Genomic DNA, 27,657 nt, shown 5'->3' with positions numbered 1-27,657 from the left:
GGGGAAAAAAAGTGGGGAAAGTATTTGACTCTGGGTCAGTTTCTTAACCTTTTTGGGACTCAGTTTAACTGCAAAGTTAGGAAGTTGTATTAAGTCCCTCCAGATGTCCATGATAAAAAACTTCTGTGGTCAAATAACTTTAAAACATGCTTCTCATTTCCTGCCTTCCCTCTCCCCCAATTCTAGAAGATTCACACTACATATTAGTATATTCAAGGCACCTGTTCAATTTCACAAACTTGACAACTTGTATATTAAAAATTTACTTGACTACAGATTCTCCCCCCACCACCGCAAGTAATACTTATTACCATACCTGGGAATGAGTTGACCTGCAACCTCACATCCTGGCATCTGTATATACTTCTCTGAAGCTTAAAACTTCAGCTAAACGTTCCGATTAAGGAAAAAGGGAAAACATACAGGTGGCAATTCTTATTTATTGATGCTTGTTCCTACAGCAGCATACAACTTCTAGAGTGTAAGAAAAATCTATCACAATTTCAGTGAAACTAGACATTTCTAAGTATAGTTTAATATCTCATCTCTATGTGGTACCATCATAATCTTGGATAGTTGATCACCAAACCACTGGCTGAATAGTTGATTTGCTTTGGTTATGAAGATAGGCCGATTACTGGGGTACATCTGGCCATTTTGGCAATCAATGAATGAAATGAATCAACCATGTAGTGATCAGACTGACTGCTCCATGATCAACATGACCTGAACAGACAATAACTGTGGGTGAAGCTAATCCTTAGGCCGTAGGACTGTACCAGAATACAACTCAAATGGGCATTCATGATGGACATTTCCCAATGCTATAAGTATAAATTAAACGGAATTATTTTTAAGTTAGTAAAATACTTTCCTTTTTTTTTTCCTCTCAAGCAACAGATTTTAACTTTCATATACAAGGAAGAGATTGTCCTAAATGTTCCTGGAAACAAAAGCATGTGTTGCAGGAAAAAGGCCAAAGATCCTACCAGGAAAAGATCTAGGAGCCAGATGTCAGCTCTGTCGGTAACTTCACATGTTGTTGTTAGTTGCTGCTGAGTCAATTCCGACTCATGATGACCCCATGTGTACACAGTAGAACTGCTCCATAGGGTTTTTTTTTTTTTTTTAATAATATTTTATTGTGTTTTCAATGAAAGTTTACAGAATAAATTAAGTTCCCATCTAACAATTACTACACAAATTGTTCAGAGACCCTGGTTACATTTTTCACAATGTGTTGATGTTCTCATTAATTCCATTCTGGATGTTTTGCTTCCAATTAATCTAGTTGCCCTGTCCCCTTACCCTTTCATCTTTGCTTTAGATTAACTGTTGACCATTTGGTATCATAGAGATGATTTTTTAAAGGTGTACAGTACTTGCTGGCAATATTCTTTATTTTATAAGCCAATCTGTTATTTAGTTAAAAGGTGCCCTCAGACGCCAGTTTCATTTCAAGATCTATGGAGTATCTCAAGGCGATCATCTCGGGAGTGGAGTCCTCTAATCTCCATCAGTCCAATAAGCCTGGACTTTTTAAGAATTTGAGTTCCATTCCACATGTTTCTCCCCTTCTATCAGGATCCACCCATTGTGGCCCTGATCTAAATGGTCATTAGCGGTAGCTGGGTACCATCTAATTCTTCTGGTCTCAGAGTAGATGAGGCTGTGGTTCCTGTAGACTGTCTTCAGACTAGTTTCTTCTCTGAGTCTTTAGTTTCTGTCTTTCTCTTTTGCTTCAGATGAGACCCTCCATAGGGTTTTCAATAGCTTATTCTTTGGAAGCAGATGACCAGGCCTTTCTTCTGAGGTGGACTCAAACCTCCAATCTTTTGGTTAGCAGCCAAGTGCATTAACTGTTTGGACCATCTAGGGTAATGCAAAGTATATCTAGGGATGCACGCAGCTCTAGAGGAGGCTAATTGCTCAGCAAGGGAATATAATTAGCCCACTTTTTGATGAGAACAGGAGTTCAAACTGGTTCTTTCTGGTTCAACACCCCCGAATTTGCATTTCCACCCCAGATATACTTAATCAGGATCTACAGTTTAACAAGATCCCAAGTGATTTTCATACATAATAAATTTTGAGACCCACTGCTCTACTAGTGGTTCTCAGAATTGGTCCCTAACCAGCAGCATTAGCATCACCCGAGAACTTGTTAGAAAAGCAAATTATCAGCAGGGGTTCAAAGAGAATAAATTGGGTCAAAGCCCTGGGTGAGAAGCACTCATGACACCGAAAAGCAGAATTAGGCAGGCAGGCGAAAGCAGTTGGTTCATCATAAACACAAAGACAAGCCTGGACAGCAATGCAGAGAACAAGCCACTGAAGAGTAACTGTACAAGTCCCTGCCCTCTCTCTGCTGGGCCCGCTGAGGAGGCCTAGTGCCTCAGACACCAAGACAAATGCTGCATAGATTATTGCCAAATGCTTGATTTTCCTACTCAATCTTATCTTATGATTATTTAATGTTGAAGAAATAGATTCAGAACAAAATCATGTAGAAGGTATGTGTTATATGTAATGTTACGTGATTATCAATCATCAATTTTCAATTAGTTTTATAATACCACGGCCTTTTCCCCCCTGGATTTTAGAATTAAAACGCCTCTTTCCCTTGATCTTTGCTTCCTAGTTAATTTTCCTATTTATTTCAATATCTGGTCTTCATGAAAGATATTAATGAAATGCCAAAGAATGTTCTGGGTATGTTTCAACTCAGGAAGTCAGTTGGCAAAATTAACATTTAGAAGTAGGCACCACTGGTTATTTCACACATTATTAACTTATATTACAATTCAAATAAGATTACAGCTGGCAAAAAAAAAAAAAACTCTTCTGTAAAGTGATCTCAAACATAATAGGCTTAATCAGAGATAAATTAAATTAGGCAGCCATGCATACTATAGCATATTAATTCTGAGTAGTTATTAAATACATTTTCTGTTATCAGTGGTGTGAAAAGCATTATACGCAAACAAATTCTTCAAGAGGGTAGCAAATAAAGTTTATGTTTGGGATGTTATGTGCCCAACATCTTCCCATGCCTTCTTATAAATGTTAAATAATCATTTCTGCTAATAATGGCACTGGGTTAAGCCCTCATAAATGAGTCAACTTCACTCCCAAGCAATTAGTCAAAATAACAGCAAACTAAACTGCCACTGTGGTTTTGGATTTTTCCAAAGAGACCTTTTCTATGGCAATGTATAAAAGAAGGCATTAGTGAGTCATAGCTGGAGAAAAACTGTCTAAAATAGAAGGTAGTGAATACTCACTATGGTAAAAACGGACGCATTGCATCCTCTGTTTTGGGTGACCTATGTTGCCTTAAAAATAAAAAGTAAAAAAAAAAATTATATTTTATTTTTAATGTTGCCTTAGATTGCTCAAAGAATGAAATTACTGAGGATGAGGGCTACTTTGCAAACAAGATCCTATCCTTCTTTCTTTCCTTAAAGGGTGGTAATCTAAGCTAGTAAGCTAGCACTCAGATTCCACATGCTGGCAAACGTGCTTTTGTGAAAGAAGATAAAAAGTTACATCTAAGAATCGACTCGAGGGCACTGGGTATATACACACACACAGCTGCATACAAACACACATATAAAATGTATATTACCTTCTATGGTGCATTTTTACAATATTGTCTTATTATTTCATTAATCAACTAAACCAAAACCAAGCCCATTGCTGTCAAGTCGATTCTGAGTTATAGCGACCCTATAAGACAGAGTAGAACTGCCCCATAGAGCTTCCAAGAAGTGCCTGGTGGATTCAAACTGCCGACCTTTTGGTTAGCGGCTGTAGCACTTAACCACTAAGCCACCAGGGTTTCCCATTAATCAACTAGGCCCTTTAATTTCTGTATCCAGAAGCATTGCAAGTAACTAGACATGACCTCCAAGTCTCAGAAACATGTTTGACATTCTTTGTGCCTTGCACGTTTGGAACTCAATGTAAGGTGACAAGAACATTAAGCTGCCCAGTGAGCAAAATGTGAAACTAATCACTATCTGTTCTCAGCCGTGGGTATAATAACTGGCAAATTAAAGTGCCCAAGAATAACTGGGCCTCCTGCATCAGAAAGCATCACCTTGGAATGGCTAATGAAGACAAATGTACGCAACTAGCTTTATTGACAACACCTTCAAACACTGACAGACAGGAAAAAACATTACAGTATCTACTTCATTTACTGTAAAGTCATACCATGTAGAATTTTTATTCTTTAAAGGGAGAAAAAAGAAAAGAAAAAAAAGCCCTCAATATCTTGTATATGCATAATGGTTGAATTACAACTATTATTACTGGAAACCCAATGCTTTTCTTCTTAAGCTGGCAAACTTTGATCAACTTGCTTATTAAAATATTGAATTTGTAGCTTTATTACAACTAGGATCAAATACATTTAAAGTCTACAAAAAAGGGAATACTTTAGTTTTAATAAACTTGCTACTATTCACTCATTCATCCAGTTCATTCATTCCACACTTGCTGAATACCTACTACGTGCCAGCATTGAGCTTGATATCTGGCAGAGAAAAATGAACGGCATCTTCTTAAGGAGCTTGCCAACAATTGAAGGGAAAAAGCATGCAAACGGATAACTATGATGGACTATGTGTCACTGTAGAAAGATTTTCTGAGTGCCTCCTCCCTTTTTGAGACTTCAAGAACAGAAGACTCTCGAGTTGAATTCTAAGACAATTTCCGAAGAGGTTTTGAGGCTGAACAAGCTTGAGAATGGTCTTCCAAGTTAAAAGAATAGCATGTGAGAAATCAACAGAAAAGGTCATGGTCTGCTTGAGGGAAAGAAACTGCCTTCAGAATATATGAAGGAAATACATACAGGAGGCAAGAGGTCAACTGAAGATGAAGATGAAAGGCTAGGCAAGGGTGAGAACATGAAGGGCTCTAGATAACATGTCAAGGAGTCTGGATTTAATTCCGTAGGACAGCGGTTTCAAAAATATTTGCCAGAGAGCCTCAGGGTCCTGGGGAAAGGAAGCACCAGAATAGAGGCAGGGAAAGGAGTAAGGGAGAGGCCAGGTGGTCGGGACTCTGGACTCTGCAACCTCACTTCAACCACAGTGGCTTTGCTAACCATCTGTTTTATGTATTGAGCCTTCTTTTTAAATAACTATTTTGGAATAATTTTAGATTTACAGAACGGTTGGAAAGATAATACAGAGAGTTTCCACGTACCCACACCCAGTTTCCTCTATTGCTAACATCTTACATTACCATGATACACTGGTCACAGCTAAGAAACCAACCTTGGCGCATTACTGTTAAACTAAACTCCAGGCTTTATTCTTACTTCACCGTTTTTCCACCCACGTCCTTTTCCTATTCCACGATCCAATCCAGGATACCATATTGCATTTAGTCATCACAGATGTCATGTTTCCTTAGCCTCTTCTGGTCTGTGACCATTTCCCATTTCTCAGTCTTTCCTTATTTCCCAAGACCAAGACCATATTAGCCAAGTATTAGAATGTCCCTCAACTTGGGTTTGTCTCACAGAGGTAATGTGGATATGCCCCTTTCATCCTATCAAATTGTATCACATCAAGGGGCACACGATATCAACATGACTTATCACTGGTGATATTAACCTTGATCGCGTGGTTAAAGCACTGTTTGCCGAGTTTTGCCGCTGTAAAGTTACTGTTTTTCCTCTTTACATACCCTCTTCTTTGAAAGTCAGTCACTGAAATTCAGCCCACACTGAAGAGGAAGGATAAGCTTCAGCTCCTGGAGAGGGGGGGTGTCTACCTACTTACATTAATTGAAATTCGTCTATAGGAAAGACTTGTTCCTCCATTCCACTTATTTATTTACTTAAAAATATATCCGTACAGACTCACTGATATCTCCTTTGTACTTGAGGTTGCAATCCAACACAATGTAATTTCGTTCTTCAAATAGTTTCAGCTTTGGCCATTGAGAGGTTGTTCCAGTTGGCTTCCAAGACACACCCTCATCTTTTCCTTTCTGGGGGACACTTTACTGCTTTGGAGCCCTGTTGATACAGTAGTTAAGAGCTAAAACTGCTCACCAAAAGTTTGGCAGTTCGAATCCACCAGCTGCTCCTTGGAAACCCTGTGAAGCAGTTCTACTCTGTCCTATAGGATCACTATGAGTCAGGAGCAACTAAATGGCAGTGGATTTTTTTTTTTTTCAGAGAAATCACAGTCTCACCATCCACCAACCATTCACTTATTTTTTAACCCCAGTATTTGAACCCTCTTTTGAAGATAAATTTCTGTTAATTTAAAATAATAACAGAAAAAAGTCTTAAAAACCAACACTGTAAGAGAAGGCCATTAAATTGTTTAATGAAGAAAAGTGACAGGATCAGTTTACATTTTTTTTTAAGTTTTTAATCCAGTCAGTCTCTCACACAGAAACTATTATATACACCTTGCTACATACTCCCAATTGCTCTCCCCCTAATGAGACAGCCCACTCCCTCCCTCCACTCTCTCTTTTGATGTCCGTTTTGTCAGCTTCTAACCCCCTCCACCCTCTCATCTCCTCTCCAGGGAGGAGATGCCAACATAGTCTCAAGCGTCCACCTGATCCAAGAAGCTCGCTCCTCACCAGCATCCCTCTCCAAACCATTGTCCAGTCCAATCCATGCCTGAAGAGTTGGCTTCGGAAATGGTTCCTGTCCTGGGCCAACAGAAGGTCTGGGGGCCGTGACCATCGGGGTCCTTCTAGTCTCAGTCAGACCATTAAGTCTGGTCTTTTTACGAGAATTTGGGGTCTGCATCCCACTGCTCTCCTGCTCCCTCAGGGGTTTTCTGTTGTGTTCCTTGTCAGGGCAGTCATTGGTTGTAGCCAGAGACCATCTAGCTCTTCTGGTCTCAGGCTGATGTAGTCTCTGGTTTATGTGGCCCTTTCTGTCTCTTGGGCTCGTAATTACCTTGTGCCCTTGGTGTTCTTCATTCTCCTTTGATCTAGGTGGGTTGAGACTCATTGATGCATCTTAGATGGCCGCTTGCTAGCTTTTAAGACCCCAGAGGCCACTCTCCAAAGTGGGATGCAGAATGTTTTCTTAATTGATTTTATTATGCCAATTGACTCAGATGTCCCCTGAAGCCATGGTCCCCAAACCCCCGCCCCTGCTATGCTGGCCTTTGAAGCACTCAGTTTATTCAGGAAACTTCTTCGCTTTTGGTTTAGTCCAGCTGTGCTGTCCTCGCCTGTATTCTGTGTTGCCTTTCCCGTCACCTAAAGTAATTCTTATCTACTATCTAGTGAATACCCCTCTCCCACCCTTCCTACCCCCCCATAACCATCAAAGAATATTTTCCTCTCTGTTTGAACTATTTCTCGAGTTTATATAATAGTGGTCTTATGCAATATTAGTCCTTTTGCAACTAATTTTTTTTTTAATTTCACTTAGCATAATGCCTTCCAGATTCCTCCATGACAGGAAATGTTTCACAGATTAATCAATGTTCTTTATCGATGCATAGTATTCCATTGTGTGAATATACCATAATTTATTTATCCATTCTTTGATGGGCACCTTGCTTGCTTCCATCTTTTTGCTATTGGAAACGGTGCTGCAATGAACATGGGTGTGCATATATCTGTTCATGAAAAGGCTCTTATTTCTCTAGGATATATTCCAAGGAGTGGGATTGCTGGATGGTATGGTAGTTCTATTTCTAGCTTTTTAAGGAAGCACCAAATTGATTTCCAAAGTGGTTGTGCCATTTTACATTCCCACCAACAGTGTATAAGCATTCCAATTTCTCCAGAGCCTTTCCAACACTTACTGTTTTGTGTTTCTTGGATTCATAACAGTCTTGTTGGAGTGAGATGAAATCTCATTGTAGTTTTGATTTGCATTTCTCTAATGTCTAATGATTATGAACATTTCCTCATGTACTGCTAGCTACCTGAATGTCTTCTTTAGTGAAGAGTCTATTCATATCTTTTGCCCATTTTTGAATTGGATTATGTCTTTTTGTAGTTGAGTTTTTGCAGTATCATATAGATTTTCGAGATCAGGCGCTGATTGGAAATGTCATAGCTAAAAACTTTTTCCCAGTCTGTAGGTAATCTTTTCACTCGTTTGATGAAGTCCCTGGATGAGCATAAACCCAGATAGGTGTTTGATTTTTAGGAGCTTCCAGTTACCTACTTTTTCTTCTGCATCATTAGTAATGTTTTCTATACTGCTTATGCCATGTATTAGGGCTCCTAACATTATCCTTATTTTTTCTTCCATGATCTTTATCGTTTTAGATTTTATATTTAGGTCTTTGATCCATTATCAGCCCATTTTCGTGCAAGGAGTGAGGTATCAGTCTTGTTTCATTTTTTTGCAGATGGATATCCAGTTCTGCCAGCACCATTTGTTAAAAAGACTGTCTTTTCCCCACTCAACAGTTTTGGGGCCTTTGTCAAATACCAACTGTTCATATGTGGATGGATTTATGTCTGGATTCTCAATTCTGTTCCATTGGTCTATGTATCTGTTGTTGTACCAGTACCAGGCTGTTTTGACTACTGTGGCGGTATAATAGGTTCTAAAATCAGGTAGAGTAAGGCCTCCCACTTTGTTCTTCCTTTTCAGAAATGTTTTACTTATCCGGGGCCTCTTTCCCTTCCATATGAAGTTGGTGGTTTGTTTCTCCATCTCATTAAAGAACGTCGTTGGAATTTGGGTAGAACTGCATTAAATCTATAGATCTCTTTTGGTAAAACAGACATTTTTATAATGTTAAGTCTTCTGTGCATGAGTAAGGTATGTTTTTCCACTTAGGTAGGTCTCTTTTGGTTTCTTACAGAAGTGTTTTGCAGTTTTCTTTGTATAAGTCTTTTACATCTCTGGTAAGATTTACTCCTAAGTATTTTATCTTCTTGGGGGCTACTGTAAATGACATTAATTTGGTGATTTCCTCTTCCATGTTCTTTTTGTTGGTGTAGAGGAATCCAACTGATTTTTGTATGTTTATCTTGTATCCCGATACTCTGCTGAACTCTTCTATTAGTTTCAGTAGTTTTCTGGAGGATTCCTTAGGGTTTTCTACGTATAAGATCATGTCCTCTGTAAACAGAGATACTTTTACTTCTTTCTTGCCAATCTGGATGCCCTTTATTTCTTTATCTAGCCTAATTTCTCTGGCCAGGACTTTTTTTTTTTTTAGGACCTCTAGCACAATGTTGAATAAGAGCAGTGATAAAGGGCATCCTTGTCTGGTTTCCAATTTCAATGGGAATGCTTTCAGGCTCTCTCCATTTAGGATGATGTTGGCTATTGGCTTTGTATAAATGCCCTTTATTATATTGAGGAATTTTCCTTCTATTCTTATTTTGCCGAGAGTTTTTATCATGAATGGGTGTTGAACTTTGCCAAATGCGTTTTCTGCATCAATTGGTAAAATCATGTGATTCTTGTCTTTTGTTTTATTTATGTGATGGATTACATTAATTGTTTTTCTAATGTTGAACCATCTCTACATAACTGGTATGAATCCCACTTGGTTATGGTGAATTATTTTTTTTTGATATGCTGTTGAATTCTGTTGGCTAGAATTTTGTTGAGGATTTTTGCATCTAAGTTCATGAGGGATGTAGGTCTGTAATTTTCTTTTTCGGTGGTGTCTTTACCTGGTTTTGGTATCAGGGATATGGTGGCTTCATAGAATGAGTTTGAGTATGCTGTGAAATACCTTTAGTAGTAGTGGTGTTAACTCTTCTCTGAAAGTTTAGTAGAACTCTGCAGTGAAGCCATCCAGACCAGGGTTTTTTTTTGGTTGGGAGTTTTTTTATTATGTTTTCAATGTCTTCTTTTGTTATGGGTCTATTTAGTTGTTCTACCTCTGTTTGTGTTAGTTTAGGTAGGTAGTGTGTTCCTAGGAATTCATCCATTTCTTCTAGGTTTTCAAATTTGTTAGAGTACAATTTTTCATAGTAATCTGACATGATTCTTTTAATTTCAGTTGGGTCTGTTGCAATATTGCCCATCTCATTTCTTATTTGGGTTATTTGCTTCCTCTCCTGTTTTTCTTTTGTCGGTTTGGCCAATGGTTTATCAATTCTGTTGATTTTTTCAAAGAACCAGCTTTTGATCTTGCTAATTCTTTGAATTGTTTTCCTGTTTTCTATTTCATTTAGTTCTGCTCTAATTTTTATTATTTGTTTTCTTCTGGTGCCTGAGGGTTTCTTTTGTTGCTCTCTATTTGTTCAAGTTGTAGGGATAATTCTCTAACTTTGGCCCTTTCTTCTTTTTGTACGAGTGCATTTTTTGATATAAATTGACCTCTGAGCACTGCTTTAGCTCTGTCCCAAATGTTCTGATAGGAAGTGTTTTCATTATCATTGGATTCTCTGAATTTCTTTATTCCATCCTTAATGTCTTCTCTAATCCAGTTTTTTTAAAGCAGGGTATTGTTCAGTTTCCAAGTGTTTGATTTCTTTTCCCTGTTTTTTTCTGTTATTGATTTGCACTTTTATGGCCTTACGGTAAGAGAAGATGCTTTGTAATATTTCAAAGTTTTGGATTCTGCTAAGGCTTGCTTTATGACCTAATACATGGTCTATTCTACAGGATGTTCCATGTGCACTAGAAAAGAAAGTATACTCGGCTGCTGTTGGGTGGAGGGTTCTGTATATGTCTGTGAGGTCAAGTTGGTTGATTGTGGCATTTAGATCTTCCGTGTCTTTACTGAGCTGCTTTCTGGATGTCCTGTTCTTCACCGAAAGTGGTGTGTTGAAATCTCATACTATTACTGTGGAGCTGTCTATCTTACTTGTCGATGCTGAGTTTGTTTTATGTATCTTGCAGCCCCGTCGTTGGGTGCATAAATATTTAATATGGGTATATCTTCTTGGTGTATTGTCCCTTTAATCATTATATAGTGTCCTTCCTTATCCTTTCTGATGGATTTTACTTTAAAGTCTATTTTGTCAGAAATTAACATTGCCACTCCTGCTCTTTTTTGATTGTTGTTTGCTTGATATACTTTTTTTGATTCTTTGAGTTTTAGTTTGTTTGTGTCTCTAAGTCTAAGGTGTGTCTCTTGTAGGCAGCACATAGACGGATCTTGTTTTTTAATCCATTCTGCCACTCTCTGTCTCTTTATTGGTGCATTTAGTCCATTTACGTTCAGCGTAATTATGGATAGGTATGAATTTACTGCTATCATTTTGATGTCTTTTTTTGGGTGTTGTTGACAGTTTTTTTTTTCCCATTTAATTTTATGTGCTAAGTAGATTATCTTTACATATTGTCCTTTCCTCATTTGTTGTTGTTGATTTTGTTTCTGCTGAGTCTCTATTTTTTTCTTGCATTTTATTTTGATGAGTAGGATAGTTTGTCTCCTTTGTGGTTACCTTATTATTTAGCCCTATTTTTCTAAATTTAAACCTAACTTTTATTTCTTTGTATCACCATATCTTCCTCCTCATATGGAAGATCTATGGTTACATTTCTCAGTCCCTCTTTATGTTTTAATGTTGTCTTCTTTTATGTAATAACATTGCTGTTACACTGTTTTGAGCATTTTTCTAATCTTGCTTTTTTTTTTTTATTTTTTCCTGTCTGGGTTGACTTCTGATTGCTCAGCCCAGTGTTCTAGCCTTAGGCTGATACCTGATATTATTGATTTTCTAACCAAAGAACTTCCTTTAGTATTTCCTGTAGTTTTGGTTTGATTTTTATAAATTCCCTAAACTTCTGTTTATCTGAAAATGTCCTAATGTCACCTTCACATGTAAGAGACAGTTTTCCTGGATATATGATTCTTGGCTGGCAATTCTTTTCCTTCAATTTTTTAAATAAGTCATCCCGTTGCCTTCTTGCCTGCATGGTTTCTGCGGAGTAGTCTGAGCTTACTCTTATCGGCTCTCCTTTGTAGGTGACTTTTCGTTTATCCCTAGCTGCTCTTAAAATTGTCTCTTTATCTTTGGTTTTGGCAGGTTTGATTATAATATGTCTTGGTGACTTTCTTTTAACATTTACCTTATGTGGAGTTCGATGAGTATCTTGCATAGATATCTTCTCGTCTTTCATGGTATCAGGGAAGTTTTCTGCCAACAAATCTTCAACAATTTTCTCTGTATTTTCTGTTATCCCTCCCTGTTCTGGTACTCCAATCACTCGTAGGTTATTTCTCTTGATAGAGTCCCATATGATTCTTAAGGTTTCTTCATTTTTTAAAATTCTTTTACCTGATTTTTCTTCAACTATATTAGTGCCAAGTGCTTTATCTTCAAGTTCAAAAATTCTGGCTTTTACTTGCTTAATTCTGCTCCTCTGACTTTCTATTGAGTTGTCTACTTCTGTAATTTTATTGATAATCTTCTGAATTTCTGATTGCTGTCTATGGATTTTTCCTGCTTATTATTTTTTTCATCATGTTCCTGAATAATCTTTTTAATTTCTTCAATTGCTTTATCTGTGTGTTCTTTGGCTTGTTCTGCGTATTGCTTCATTTCCTTCTTGGTGTCTTGAAGGGTTCTGTATATTAATCTTTTGTATTCTGCCTCTGGTAATTCCAGTAATGCACTTTCATCTAGAAGATCCCTGGATTCTTTGTTTTGAGAGCTTATTGAGGTGATCATGGTCTGTTTCTTTATAAGATTTGATATTGACTGTTGTCTCCGAGCCGTCTATAAGTTATTGTATTAGTTTATTTTATGTTTGCTTACTGTGTCATAGCTTCTTGCTTTGTTTTGTTTTGATATGTTCAAATGGTTGCTTGAGTGAGCTAGCTTGATTATTTTTTGCCTCTGGAGCCCTGACATCCTGTCTCCAGATGGCTAGAGCTGTCATCCAGTATATCGTTCTAGGAGTCCATTCACTTTTCTTGTATGAATTCAGCTCAGGTGTCCAGGTAGCTGATCATCAAATGTGTGATACAGGCTCTGTCCTACAGTCTTAGAGGGGCGGGGGTAATTGGTGTAGCTACCGGTATCTGGTTGCAGTAGGGGGTCACACTCTGAACGAGGCAGGGGGCTGAGAATCGTTCCCCACTTGTCTCTGAGGAAAGCGTGGCCCTGATCCCTTGAGCATAAAGGTAGGTGGGCTCTGCAGACAGAACATGGGCACCCAATGTTTTTGGTTGTAAGGACTGAGAGGTACCAGTTATCCTTGGACCCCTGGCACGGGTGGCTGGGTGACCTGAGTGGAGCTACCAGTCCTTAGGCCCCTGATGTGGGTAGGTGAGGACCCTGTTTAATAGGCAAAGCAATGTCAAACATCAAACATCCAACTCTCTGCCACACAGCTGAAACATTTGGAGTCTGCCAACAAGGGCCTACTTTCCTGAAATAGGCCCACACAGGTCCATGCAGAGGGGAAAGGTACTCAAAGTTCACAGACCGTTATGCCTGGACAGGAGTTGCTTCTGTCCTGGGCCCCCTCAGTTAGTGGAGCTGGCAAATTATCTTTTCTCCCAATTGGAATTTTTTTCTTTCTCCAAGGCTGGGAGGATGGCTCTAGGCGCTTAACAGGGCCTATCTCAGGCCCAGGGAATTTAGCCTCTGAAGCTGGCTTGGGGGTAGCGGGGGCGTGGTAAAATATATGTAAGTACTTAGGTTTTGGTGAGAGCACCATTCTTCTCTGGTTCCAAAAGTGTGAGTAGGCTGTGTGGCTTGCTGCTTCTCCCTGAGGAAACTGCGGCCAAACGCTAGTACCAGCCTGCTGCCGCCGCTCCAGGAATGGTGCCTGAGGGCTCCCCTCGATTCAGGTCCAGTAACTCCTCTCCACTTCTGAACCGTTTCTTCCTCCCCCTGCCCCTCTGTTCGTTTTCTATGCTTGCCTTTGATGCTCAGGGCTCCTAGCTTGTCATAAATATACTCGTTTTACTTGCTTTTTTTGGTCTTTGTTGTGAAGAGGGCTTGCTGGAAACATCTGTCTATTCTGCCATCTTGGTTCTGCCTCCTTAGTTTACATTTTTAGAAACGGTATTCTGAGACTGAGGAAGGGATGGATCGAAGGGGGCTGGGACTCAAAGTAGGGATAAATGTTACAAAGGATGCCTTGATAGCCCGTACAGGATATTAGGGACCTAAAATAAGATAGCAGCTGTGGAAATATAAAAAAGGGATAGATTTCAGAGGTATTTTAGAAGATGAATGCACAGAATTTAAGCAACTGGATGTGAAAAGTGAGAGGGGAGTTGGAGGTGAATATGGATTAAGTAATAAACAGTGGTGCTTTTATCTGAGTTAGAAAATGCACTGAGGAGAAAGGGTCAGGGAGCAAAATAATTGAGTCTGTGATATTTCAAATGGAATATCCACACGGACATGCCTCAAAAATACTTGAAATGGTTTCTGAATTTCTGGACATTTATCTAAGCTGGAGAAGTGAATTTTGGGGTCTTAAGCTCAAAGGAGAAGACTGAAACCTTTGGACTGGATGAGAAGGTCAGGAATGTGTGAAAAATAAATAGAGGATCATGGGTGAGAGACTAAACAACACTAACATGGGGAGATATACCATGAATTCTAATGCAAAATACATACTGTGAAAAAGAGCTTTGAATTAGGTACCATTTAGTGCTATGTAAGTATAATAGCATTATTTTTATATATTATCATCACCATAATTGATCTGTTTTCACCAAACTATTGCATATTTCTCCTGTGTGTAGCCCCAGCAAAACCCAGTGCCGTCGAGTCAATTCCGACTCATAGCGACCCTATAGGACAGAGTAGAATTGCCCCATAGAGTTTCCAAGGAAGACAATAATTCCCATCATCCCTTGCATGTAAGTGAAACCATGTGACTAGTTCTTGACAAAGGAATGTTTGTGGAAGTAATGCTTGCCACTTGTAGCCCTAGTTCCTAAAAGCTCCTGTGGGATCTTCTACTCTGTCTTTTCCATTGATATCAGGTATCAGTATCAGGTATAAGATCCAGTGTAAGACTCTGACGCCTTAGAGGATGCAGAGCCATTAGATGAATGTAGCCTGGATCACCAAGCCACCTCTTGGAGGACAGTCACCTAGGCCATCTGTATCATATCACCAGGAAAATCTACACTGGAATTTGTGTGAGTAAGAAATAAAGTCTTATTGCATTTACCGTCTAAAATTTGGTGTTAAGTATTTCACTTATTCGACTAACACAGCTTTCATTGAAAGTATTAAGAAAACATATAAAAAATCTATTTATTTTAACTTATTTATTTTGCAGAGCCCCGGTGGCATAGTGGTTAAGTGTTTGGCTGCTAACCAAAGGTTGGCAGTTTGAATCCTCTAGGCACTCCTTGGAAACCCTGTCAGGTAGTATAATTTCAGACTTAGAGAAAAGTTGAAAAGAATAGCACAGAAAACTCCTATATAGCCTTCATTCAAATTCACCCTAAAATATCTTTTCTGAATCGCTTGAGTAAGTTACAGACATGGTATAAGATATAGATGTTATTTCATCTTTTTGCAAATTGCTTAGCACTTGTATCAGCACTATTTATTAAAGTCTTTCTTTGCCCTAGTCTTCTGAGAAGCCAATTTTATGATATACCAAATTTCCATATGTATTTGGATCTATTTCTGGATTTTTCATTCTATTCCTCGTCTGTTCATATGCTAGTACCACACTGTTTCTGTTACAGAGGTTTTATCGTATGTTTTAATGACTGGTAGACCTATTCCACCCTCATGCCCCATGGCTATCCTTTTTCAGTGTTTTGCTGGCTCTTCTTGCATGTTTGTTTACCCTTATGAACTTTAGTATCAGCTTGCCTAGAGCCATTTGAAAACCTTGCTCATATTCTTATTTGGATGTATTAAATTTTTAAATTAATTTAGAGAATACAGATATTTTTATGATGCTGAATGATCCTATCCAAGACCAAGGAAAACCTTACCATTTATTCAACTCTACTTTTGTGTCTTTTGGAGTGTTTTAAAATTTTCCACATAAAGGTTTTATATATTACTCATTGTTTATTCCTAAATATTTTATCCGTTTCATTGTTATTGTAAATGGAATATTTCTTTAACATATCTTTTGACTAGTTTATATAAAGCTCCTAGTTTCTGAATGTTAATTTTATATCCTGTTGCCTATTGATTTTTTTTTAAGTATCTGAATTATTTTTATCATTGATTCTCTATGGTTTTCCAGGTATACTGCCATATTTGCAAAAACAGATAATTTTATTTCTTTTTCTCCCAATACGGTGAAACCTGTAAGAGCTGGAACTCAATAGGACTGCCTTGTTTTTCTGGGTCTTGCCAGTTTTTCACCTTTGACAGGGTGCAATCTTACCAGTTTTCTATTGTTCCTTTCAGTGGAAAATATTTCAATTTTCTTTCTCTGAAAGATATCCACCTTAAACAGGTTCTGGCTTTCACAAGTTTTAGTGTATTTATGCTCTAATTAACTTCACTTGTGTAACGGCATTGGCTAATATCAAATACATATACAATGCTGAATAGTAGTAAAACAGTGGGCATCCTTATTGCATTCCTGATCTTAGTCAAAATGTCTCTAGTGTTTCTCCAATGTGTAAGATTCAGATTTTAGAACTAAGGCATATATATTATCGTACACAAACATATATTATACCTATGCATATATACACATTACCATATAAATAAAATAATGCAAATACTTCCATACTGCAAAAATACTATGAATTCTCAGTTAGCATTTATGGAGATAATCAGGATTTTTTTCATTAGATCTATTTGTATGATAAATTATATTAATAGATTTCCTAATACTGAACCAAACTAGTATTCTTAGAGTAAATATTATGCTGCAAGAGCATAGGAGATACTATGTTGTTGATTTTGTTTTTGCTTTTTTAACATGAAGTTTGTGTGCTGTCTTCTGGTTATGCTGAGGGTATATTTTTGATATAACTATTTTTTTTCTTGTATTCTGTTTTTTTCTTTTTTAATATGGAACCCTGGTGGCACAGTGGTTAAGAGCTCAGGCTATTAACCAAAAGGTCAGTGGTTCAAATCCAACAGCCACTCCTTGGACACCCTATGGGGCAGTTCTGCTCTGTCGTATTCTGTTTTGTCCTTTTTTAATACATGAGGAGTAATTTGGATTTAGATAGCTACTATTATCCTGGGCTACCAGATGTCTATACTTATTGTTAAATAGCTTTAGCAGGCTTTGTATCACTAAGTTCAAATAGAACAATAGTGCTTATTACTTTATCTGGGCCAGCCATAGGGTGAAAGTCAGCAGGCCTGGTACTATATAAAACAGGAGACTTCATGTCAAAAATCTTGGTTGCAGGTCCACTCTAACAGATCTTCATGGGAAAGGCTTTGGGGCTAATGAGACCTGTACTCTAATCAAGACTCAGGCAATTACTGGCTGTGTTACCAGGGTCTCAGATTTCTGATCTTTTCAATAGGGCCCACAGGTTTGCCCTAATATTAAAGTAAAATAATAACTATATTAAGCTCCCCTCCCAAACCTCTAAGCACCAGTATACTCATTACATAGGTCTGTAAAAATTACATAACTGTATAAACAAACAAACAAAAACCCAAACTAGTTGCCACTGATTTGATACGGACTCATGGTGCCCCTGTGGGGTCGCCATGATATAACTTTACACATCTAACTAAATATAAAGTATCTTTAGGGTTAGGTCTTCTTGCATTGATAACTTGGTCTTATTATACATAAGGGATAAATTACTCATTATAGCTCATCTCTGAAAAAAATTCTTACTAATTTCAGCCTTTTTCCATCAGGGTTGGGGACCCCCATTCCTCAGCCTCTGGCAACCCCTAATTTATTTTCCATTTCTACAGATTTGCCTATTCTGGGCATTTCATATGACTTATCAATATATGGTCTTTTGTACCTGGCTTTCACTTCGTAATATGTTTTCACATATTACATATGCATGTATCGGCATTTAATTCCTTTTTTGGCTGAATGGCATTTCATTTTTTATGGATACATCGCTTTTTATTTATCATTTTATCAGTTAATTAGACATCTGCATTATTTCCACATTTTAGCTATTAGGAATAATGCTGCTATGAGCATTTATGTACAAGTTTTTGTGTGGATTATGATTTCTTTTTTTAATTAAAAAATTTTATTGTGGTAAAATACATATTACAAAAATTTGCCATTTTAACAATTTTTAAGCATACAATTGACATCAATCACATTCACAACATTGTGCAACCACTATTTCCAAAAGTTCTTCATCATCCCAAACAGAAATCAATACCCACTAAACAATAATGCCCCATTTGCCCTTCCTCCCACCCCTGGTAACCACTTAAAAACGTTTGTCTCTATGCATTTGCCAATTTAGATATTTCATATAAGTGCAATTATACTACATTTGTCCTTTTTTGTCTGACTTATTTCACTGAGCACATTGTCATGGTCCATGCACGTTGTAGCATGTATCATAACTTTAAGTTTACTTCAGTTATTTGGGGCTAAATTTCCTCATTTATAAAATATAAATGATTAAGTAATGCCAACTATGCAGGGCTGTTTTCAGGACTAAACATGCTAACACATAAAGAACAGTTGTTTCTGGTGTGGATGAGCACTGAGGAGATATTTTAGCTACAATTTTTAGTGAGCATGGAATTCCTGTGGCCATAAAGCCATAAACATAAAAATTTCTCAGAAGCAATCAGAAGAGTACAATGTTTGTACGCTTTGTTAACATAATCGTTGTTTGTTTTATAGATAAAATCAGATTCACTGGGATTTTCCTTTTTTTTTTTCCTACGTGTAGATGTCATTTATTAGGACTCCTAATGAATGAACTAGTAGAAAGGAAATATTGTATTTTTCAAAAACCCATAAAGTGTTATTTTTAGAAATGGTATTTCCTTGACTTTCATCCCAGGAAAATGCTAACACACTGCATGGAGCATGCTGCCCCAGAAAGGAAAGCCTGCCAGATGCCACAGCAATAAATAGACTAGGGCCTTGGAGACAAAACATAAAATGAGAACATGGAGAATTATAGCTCGGATACCCTTCCCATCTGGCATTTAGCCCACTGACATTATGATTTTGGAAATTCACCTTTGTAGACCACCTTTAATTAATGTTCTTATTTACTTGTTTAGCAAACATTTAAATCACAGTTTATTATGTGCAAAGTTCTAAGCATGCCCTCCACGGCCTTTAATATTCAAAGTTAGCCACCTAAAGCTAGGTAAGGTAATTTATGGGGCGGGGGGGGATGTCTAGCTTCAGTATGACAAGGGGTTAATACTACTTAGGGCCTGCCACTTTGTTTCGCAATATTCATTTGAAAAACACAATTCTGGTGCTTTTAATCAATAAATTAAGCGATAGCACATTTTCACAAAAGACAGGAATTCTCAGGCAGAAAAAACAGGTAGTGAAGTTTCTTAGGTAGATTATGTCTCTCTTTGCTAAGAAGTGCATAAGTGAAAACCCGTTTTTATAAAGGATGTTTTCTATGGGGGTTATCAGTATTATTGCTTTTATAAATAGATATTTCCAGTGCAAGTGGGATTTCTTAACATGATATCTTTTACTTTCAATTAGTAATATTTCTGATAAGAAAACTGAGCTCCAGAATGCTGAAAATTAATTGTTTTATTCTATTATGACTGCTATCCTTTAGGTTCTCAAATACATGTACTTGTGACAATTCTAAGAAACTGTGATTAATTTTTACCCTGGATTTTAAAACAAACAAAAAATTCTTTTAAATTAAAAGTACATTCCATTCCCTTAGCTCATCTTTATTTCAGGATTATACGTTCTCTGCTAAAATTGAGGATGGAATTTCTAATAGTGGTGGCATTGTTTAGCAAATAGCTAGCTGCCTTTGTGTGTGAAGAACATCGAAAGAATGGGATGGCCCCAGAAATGTTATCTGGAAAACTTTAGCCTATAGTATTTATTCAAATGTTGTCCATATTTTCAGAAAAAGAAAAATTTTTTTTTGAAAAATGTTTTCCTCATAAAAATATGTAGCGCCCTTCTGTCTATTTAAGAAAGGAACCCTGACCCCTACTTCCAACACACAGAGAAACCCAGGCAATTGATAGAATCAAATGATAAAATCAAAGAACAACTTGGCTGCATGTCACATTCTGGGAAAAAAACCCTGGTCAGCAGCCACCCCGCCTTACCCTTATCTTCCCTCCTGCACATCCCTCCCGCTGTAGGGGTGCCGGGACGCTGGTACCTGTGACCTCTTTCACTGAGTGGAGACAAGCTGTGAGTCAGATGCCCCGTACTTCAATATCTTACTAGTCTTCCCCTTGAATCAAACTTTACTGTGAAGAGGAGATAAAATGTTATATGTAAATAAAAATACACAGTCACTTGGAAATCATCTTTCTGAGTTATACCACCAGTACACTTGTAATCTGAAAGCTCCTTTCAATCTAAACAGTAATAAATTCGTCAGAGAAGTTGATTAGGAAGACTTATCTTCAAATTAAGTTTACCGCTGACTTTGGGAGAATCTACTGTTTTTGTTTCTTGTTGCTGTTAGGTGCTGCTGAGTCGCTTCTGACTCATAGTGACTCTAAATACAATAGAACCAAATACTGCCTGGCCCTGTGCCACCCTCACAATCACTGCTGTGTTTGAACCCAATGTTGCAGTCACTGTGTCAATCGATCTTGTTGAGCATCTTCCTCTTTTCCAGTGACCCTCTACTTTACCAAGCATGATGTCCTTCCCCAGGGACTCAGTCCCTCCTTATAACGTGTCCGAAGTACATGAGACAAAGTCTTGCCATCCTCACTTCTAAGGAGCATTCTGGTGGTACTTCTTCCAAGACAGATTTGTTCATTCTTCTGGCAGTCCATGGTATATTCAATATTCTTCATCAACACCATAATTCAAAGACATCAATTCTTCTTCAGTCTTCCCCCTTTACTGTTCAACTTTGACATGCATATAAAGAGACTGAAAATACCACGGCTTGAGTCAGTCCTCAAAGTGATGTCTTTGCTTTTCAACACTTTAAAGAAGTCTTTTGCAGCAGGTTTGCACAATGTAATACATCTTTGATTTTCTGACTGCTGCATCCATGTGCATTGATTATGAATCCAAGTAAAATGAAATCCTTGACAACTTCAATATTTTCTCCATTTATCATGATGTTGATATTGCTTATTGGTCCCGTTGCAAGGATTTTTGCTTTCTTTATGTTGTGGTGTAATCGTTACTGAGGGCAGTATTTGATCTTCATTAGGAATTGTGTCAAGTCCTCTTCACTTTCAACAAGCAAGTTTGTGCCATCTGCATAATAGAGGTTGTTAATAAGTATTCTTCCAATCCTGATGCTGCATTCTTCTTCATATAGTCCAGTTTCTCAGATTATTTATTTGCTCAGCATATTGAACAGACTAGATTAAGTACGGTGAAAGAATACAATCCTGATGCACACTCTCCCTGATTTTAAACCACACAGTATCCCCTTGTTCTATTCAAAAGATTGTCTCTTGGTCTATGTACTGGTTCCTTATGAAGACAACTAAGTTCTGGAATTCCCATTCTTAGCAATGTTATCCCTAGTTTGTTATGATCCACAGTCAAATGCCTTTGCATAGTCAATGAAACATAGGTAAACATCATTCTGGCATTCTCTGCTTTCGTCAAGATCCATCTGACATCAGCAATGATATCCCTCCTTCTACATCCTCCTCTGAATCTGGCTGATATTTCTGGCAGTTCCTTGTCAATGTACTATTACAACCATTTTTGAATGACCTTCAGCAAAATTTAGCTCATGTGTGATATTAATGATATCGTTTGATAATTCCTACATTCGTTTGAGTCACTTTCTTTGGAAAGGGCATAAACATGGATCTCTTCCAGTCAGTTGGCCACATAGCTGTGTTCCAGATTTCTTGGCATAAACGAATGAGCGCCTCCAGTGCTGCATCCATATGTTTTTCACAAATGCCTTCAGTACAGCTTGGACTTCTTTCTTCAATACTGTCGGTTCTTGATCACATGCTGCCTCCAGAAATGACTGAATGTCAACCAATTCTTTCTGATACAGTGACTTTGTGTATTCCTTCCATTTTCTTTTGTTGCTTCCTTTGTGGTTCAGTATTTTGTCCGTAGAACACTTCAGTATTGAAATTCAAGACTTGAATTTTTTTCTTCAGTTCTTTCAGCATGAGAAATGCAGAGAATGTTCCTCCCTTTTGGTTTTCTCACTCCAGGTCTTTGCATATCTCATAATAATACTTTACTTTGTCTTCTTGAGCCTCCCTTTGAAATCTTCTGTTCAGCTCTTTTACTTCAACTTTTCTCCCATTCACTTTAGCTACTCTACATTCAAGAGCAAGTTTCAGAGTCTCTGACATCCAGTTTGGTCTTTTCTTTCTTTCCTGTCTTTTTAATGACCTTTGCTTTCTTCATGTATGACGTCCTTGATGTCATTCCACAACTTGTCTGGTCTTCGGTCATTAGTGTAAAATACTTCAAATCTATTCTCGAGATGGTCTCTAAATTTAGGTGGGATATACTCAAGGTTGTACTTTGGGTCTCATGGACGTGTTCTAATTTTCTTCAGCTTCAAGATGAACTGGCATATGAGCAATTGATGATCCGTTCTGGACTCTGCCCCTGGCCTTGTTCTGAATGATGATATTGATCTTCTCCAACATCTCTTTCCACAGATGTAGTTGTTTTGATTCCTGTGTATTCCATCCAGCAAGGTACACGTGTACATTCACCATTTATGTTGTTGAAAAAAGGTATTTGCAATGAATAAGTTGTTGGTCTTGAAAATTCTATCATGCAATCTCTGGTGTTGTTTTTATCATCAAGGCCATATCTTCCCACTACTGATCCTTCTTCTTTGTTTCTAACTTTTGCATTCCAATCAGCAGCAATTATCAACACATCTTGATTACATGTTTGATTAATTTCAGGCTGCAGAAATTGGTAAAAATCTTCAATTTCTTCATCTTTGGCATTAGTGGGTTGGTGTACAAATTGGAATAACAGTCATAGTAACTGGTCTTCCTTGTAGGCATATGAATATTATCCTATCACTGATAGCATTAGATTTCAGGAGAGATTTCGAAATGTTCTTTTTGAAGATGAACATGACACCACTCCTCTTCCATTTGTCATTCTCAGTATAGTGGACTATTTGATTGTCTGATTCAAAATGGCCAATACCAGTCCATTTCAGCTCACTAATGCCTACAATATTGATCTTTATGCATTCCATTTCATTTTTGATGACTGCTAAATTTCTGAGATTCATACTTCATATATTCCATGTTCTAATTATTAATGGATGATTGCAGCTGTTTCTTCTTATTTTGAGTTGTGCCACCTCAGCAAAAGAAGGTCCTGAGAGCTTGATTCCATTCATGTCATTAAGGTTGACCCTACTTTTAGGAAGCAGCTCTTCCCCAGTCATATTTGAGTGACTTCCAACCTGAGGGACTCATCTCTGGCACAATATCAAACAATGTTGCACTGCAATTCATAAGGTTTTCACTGTCCAATTTTTTCAGAAGTAGACCGCCAGGTTCTTCTTCCTAGTCTGTCTTAGCCTCAAAGCTCTGCTGAAACCCATGCCCCATGGGTGACCCTGCTGGTATTTGAAATACCGGTGGCATAGCTTCCAGCATCACAGCAACACACAAACTACCACAGTATGAAAAAGTCACTTAGGATGATAAAAGGTGAAACTTACATAATTCCTTACAGTATGGATCATATTAGAGTAAAAACATTAGGGGGAAATTAGGGATTCATGAAGCAAGCTAGGGAGAGTTGTTTTGTTTGTTTCTTGCTATTGAGGTTTTTATTAACCACAAGATTATACTACATTGCTGCATTTACTTGAAAGGGTACAACTGCCTTTAAAATCAAACCTCACAGAATTCCAACAACTGTGTCCTTCCTAAATTAATATAAGGAAATTAATTCCTTATATTAATTCTGTCTCTTTAAAAGCATCTTTGAGATTCTCTGTCCTTAATTATTTATGTCTATGTCTCAAGTATTAACGGCACACTTGAAATTTAAGATTATTCTTATGTCTCAAGTATTAACAGCCCACTTGAAATTTAAGATTTTTCTAAGTTCCGAACACTTATCAGCTTTGTTTTTTGCCTAGACCTGTTAAGCTGATTTTGTCTTCCTGAGCATTTTTAGGACTAATGCAGTGTTTACCTTTAAACTTTGCATAGCTGTCTCTGTACTAAAGAATCCAAATCCAGGTTTCAACTAATTCAAAACAAAGTTGTTGATCCTCTAATCTGAACTAAGAACCACATTTTTTTTCCACTCTTCTCTATTCCTTTTCAGATTTAAACAGACATTATCTGAAACATTATTTGAAATCTTATAATCCAGTATTGTGACCAACCTTTCTCTTGTCAAGTCACTAGCAGCCCCTTCTTTCCTTCATCTTTCCCTCCCTCATTCCCTACTTCCTTCCTTCTTTTTTTTTTTCTTTAATTCATATGGACCCTAGTATAAAAGAAAGGAGGAAAATGTAGAAGAATGGCAGCAGACCTATTTCTAATTACATTTCCTCATATTCCTCTTCAGGTTGGTCTTCTTGGCTGGTATCAGAACCCAGCTTCACTCAAGCTCCTACGAGAATGAACCTACAGAGAGCAAAGGAGAGGAAGGCAAGGAAGACTGTAGACCTGGTGATGACTGTGCTAAGCCCTGATGCAACAACTAACTTGCAGGCAGACAGATGGACAGAGCAGCTATTTGATGTATGTTTCTAAAATAAAGGCCACCAGGGATAAATAGTGCACACATTGTTGGACTTTCATCACAATTAGCAAGCATTCCAAATGAGAACCCAAGGTTATCACCAGGTCTATTATTTGGATGCATATTGATAAATATAATAAATTTACTTCTAAGAAAACAGCACTGATAATCTTAATACTGGGAATATCAGTATTACCCCAGAATGAATTCTACTTAAAAACACATGTGAGCTCAGACTGTAGAGCATTTCCCTGCTGATTCTACAGGTACACGAGAGCTAAAGAGTCTGGTGATGCCCAGTGGAGGAGCTACAGGGAATGTGTCAGAATGTATGACAGAAACTCTATTTTCTGAGGACTTAAATTCACAGAAGTCTACCAAAAACTAAACTTGGCACAAATCTTAGCTTAGTAGAACTCAATCAAATACAACAGAAATAAAGATTAAGGAGGAAAAAACTCTATGAACTTGACTTTCAGAAAAGGCCAGAACATTGCTTGCAAGAGAGACCAAAGGAAACTCTGAATACTTGGTTAACCTTTCTACATAGAAAATTACATTTGGTAAGTGTAAGATCATTTATAGCCTAATAATTTCCCATAACTTGAAGGGAATAAATAATTAAAAAGAGTAAGAACTGAATGCAGGAGAGGCTCTGACAGTTCTAGAAATAATTGCTTTCGCTCTTTAATTTTTTGAAATTGCCTTTTTTTAAATGGTGTCAACTGAACTGACTCATATACTGACTGTATAGGCAAAAATTTACAGTCATGAGCCTCATAATGTCCTTTTGGGCGATGTCCAACTGCATACATGTCCATGGTCCCCATAAGGTTGTAACAGAGTTCAGGAATCATGATCAGAGAATGTGGACGTAACTGGACATAGGAAACATAACAGCTATCTGCATGCATATAAAACACTTAAGAAATACTTCTAACCTGCTCAATGTTTTCATGAGTGTCACAAAGTTGTACGTGCGTTTACTATTAAAAACCATAGTGTCCAAATCACATAAAGTCCTATTTCAAAGAATGTATCATGGACGTTAAGTGACTCCTGACTGTAATCAAACGGTGGGGTGGTAGGGGGAACACTTAAATCTCTTAGAATAGCAAAAGAATAATAGAAATTGAGAACAGTCTAAAATCTAAGATAGATAGCTCTTAAAATTTTAAGGGATTGGTCTTTAGGGTCCTAACTAAGTTGGGAGCCATAAATGGAGGCTTTAATTATAAAGCCTCTTGGAAACTGATGCTTTCGGTTAACTCTGCTCTTTCTCTTCAGACCTGTGTTTTCAATCGCAGGAGGTCTAAGTGTTGAAGTTAAGTGTTCTGTTAGGTGAAAAATGATTACTAACAACTCAAAGATACCTCTGAGTCATGTAACCTTTACAAATATGTATTACTTTACCTGTTCAATCATTCAACAAAGACATATTTTATATGTATTAGGCAAAACTTAAGGAGCCCTGGTGATGCAATGGTTAAGCATTTAGCTGCCAACTGAAAAGTCAGTGGTCTGAACCCACCTGCAGCTCTGTGGAAGAAAAGACCTGGCAATCTGCTCGCATAAAGGTTATAGCCTAGGGAACCCTATAGGGTGGTTCTACTCTGTCCTATAGGATCTCTATGAGTTGGAATCGACTCAACAGCACACAACAACAACAGGCAAAATGCTTGACAACACCACCCTAAAATCTATCAAAACCACAAACATACATTCAAGAATTTTTGATATCTTCCATTTTTGTCATGGTACCAGATTCTACACCAACATTTAACATAAGAAACATCTTGAACTCTTTAGCATTGTGCCAGTTTTTTTTTTTTTTTAAAGAATCAGGCACATTTTTCTAATGCTACATGAAACCGAGAAACAAAAAAAATTTTTTTTTGCTTGCTCTAGTGGTAGAAAAAAGGCCTTTAAAACCAGGCAACCTCTGTGAAAATGGAGTGTAAAATAATGGGCAAATGAACTTCAAAAAGCTTTCTCATGCACACCAACTGAACCTCAGAAGCTAAGAGTTAAAAGTAAGTCCTTCCTTCTTTCTTCCTCTCTTGTCCACCTTTGCTCTATTCCCTTTATCTTTTTTCCCTTTTTAGACACAATCATAGTCAACTGCGATGAAACTGGTAAGGCCACATTAGAAACTGCTCCTAGGAAAAATAGGTAAAAAAAGGACAGAGACAGAGTCAAAGTAAAAACAAAACAAAACACCAGAAAACTTCTATGATGACAAGAAGGAAATAAAGGGTTTTACATCAGAATTTAAAGAATATTCCCTAAGTGCCTATTCTAAGGCAAGTAGAACATAACTGTACCACATAGTAAACCCTTAAGTCAACTGAGGAAGACGACACAGGAGAGGTAGGTAGTTGTCCAGAAAGGCAAAAGGCTGTTAGATGTTCTGTTATGAGAAGGTCAACATATTTACTTGTGGAAGATTATACAACAATTAACTAACAGGAATAAGATCTCAGTATATTAAGAGAGATAACGCTAAAAAAAAATTATGTTGAGGAAAAACAAGTTGCAAAGGCATATATTTAGTATGATCCCACCTATGTAAACTTAAAAATAAGATTACATACATACACACATACTTAAATTAATTGTGTGTGTGTGTGCATGTGTCATGGATGGTATAATATTCAACAACCTTATCACAGTGGTATTACCTCTGGGGAAGGTTGGTATATATATTTTTTAACAGTATTGTATTGTGTTCTTTGTGAACATTTACACAATGAATTAGGTTCCCATTTAACAACTACTACACATATTTTTGAGAGACATTGGTTACATTTTTCACAATGTTTTAACATTTGCATTAATTCCCTTCTAGATGTTCTGTTTCCAGTAATCGGATTTCCCCATCTGCTAACTCTTTCATCTTTGCTTTAGAGCAATTGTTGACCCTTTGGTCTCCTATAAATGATTTTGGCTGGTATATTTTTTGA

General features: G+C 37.5%; 1 protein-coding gene across 5 annotated transcripts in view; it reads right to left on the bottom strand.

Annotated features, from left to right (window-relative positions):
* The window catches only part of ENOX1 (ecto-NOX disulfide-thiol exchanger 1), a 749,536-nt gene that overhangs the window by 306,553 nt on the left and 415,326 nt on the right, over positions 1–27,657 (bottom strand). The window contains exon 1 of one of the 5 annotated variants that reach the window (XM_049852936.1): positions 20,107–20,147. The exons of the other annotated variants lie outside the window; for them this stretch is intronic. Coding sequence (XP_049708893.1) covers positions 20,107–20,128 — 22 coding nt within the window. The 5' untranslated portion in view covers positions 20,129–20,147. Of the gene's footprint in view, positions 1–20,106; positions 20,148–27,657 lie in introns of those variants that run through there. 5 annotated transcript variants of the gene reach the window in all.

This window comes from Elephas maximus, chromosome 14, assembly GCF_024166365.1.
Source record: "Elephas maximus indicus isolate mEleMax1 chromosome 14, mEleMax1 primary haplotype, whole genome shotgun sequence".
Lineage (NCBI taxonomy): Eukaryota > Metazoa > Chordata > Mammalia > Proboscidea > Elephantidae > Elephas > Elephas maximus.
The sequence above is the reverse complement of the archived record's forward strand: the minus strand, read 5'-3'. Positions and strand labels throughout refer to the sequence as shown.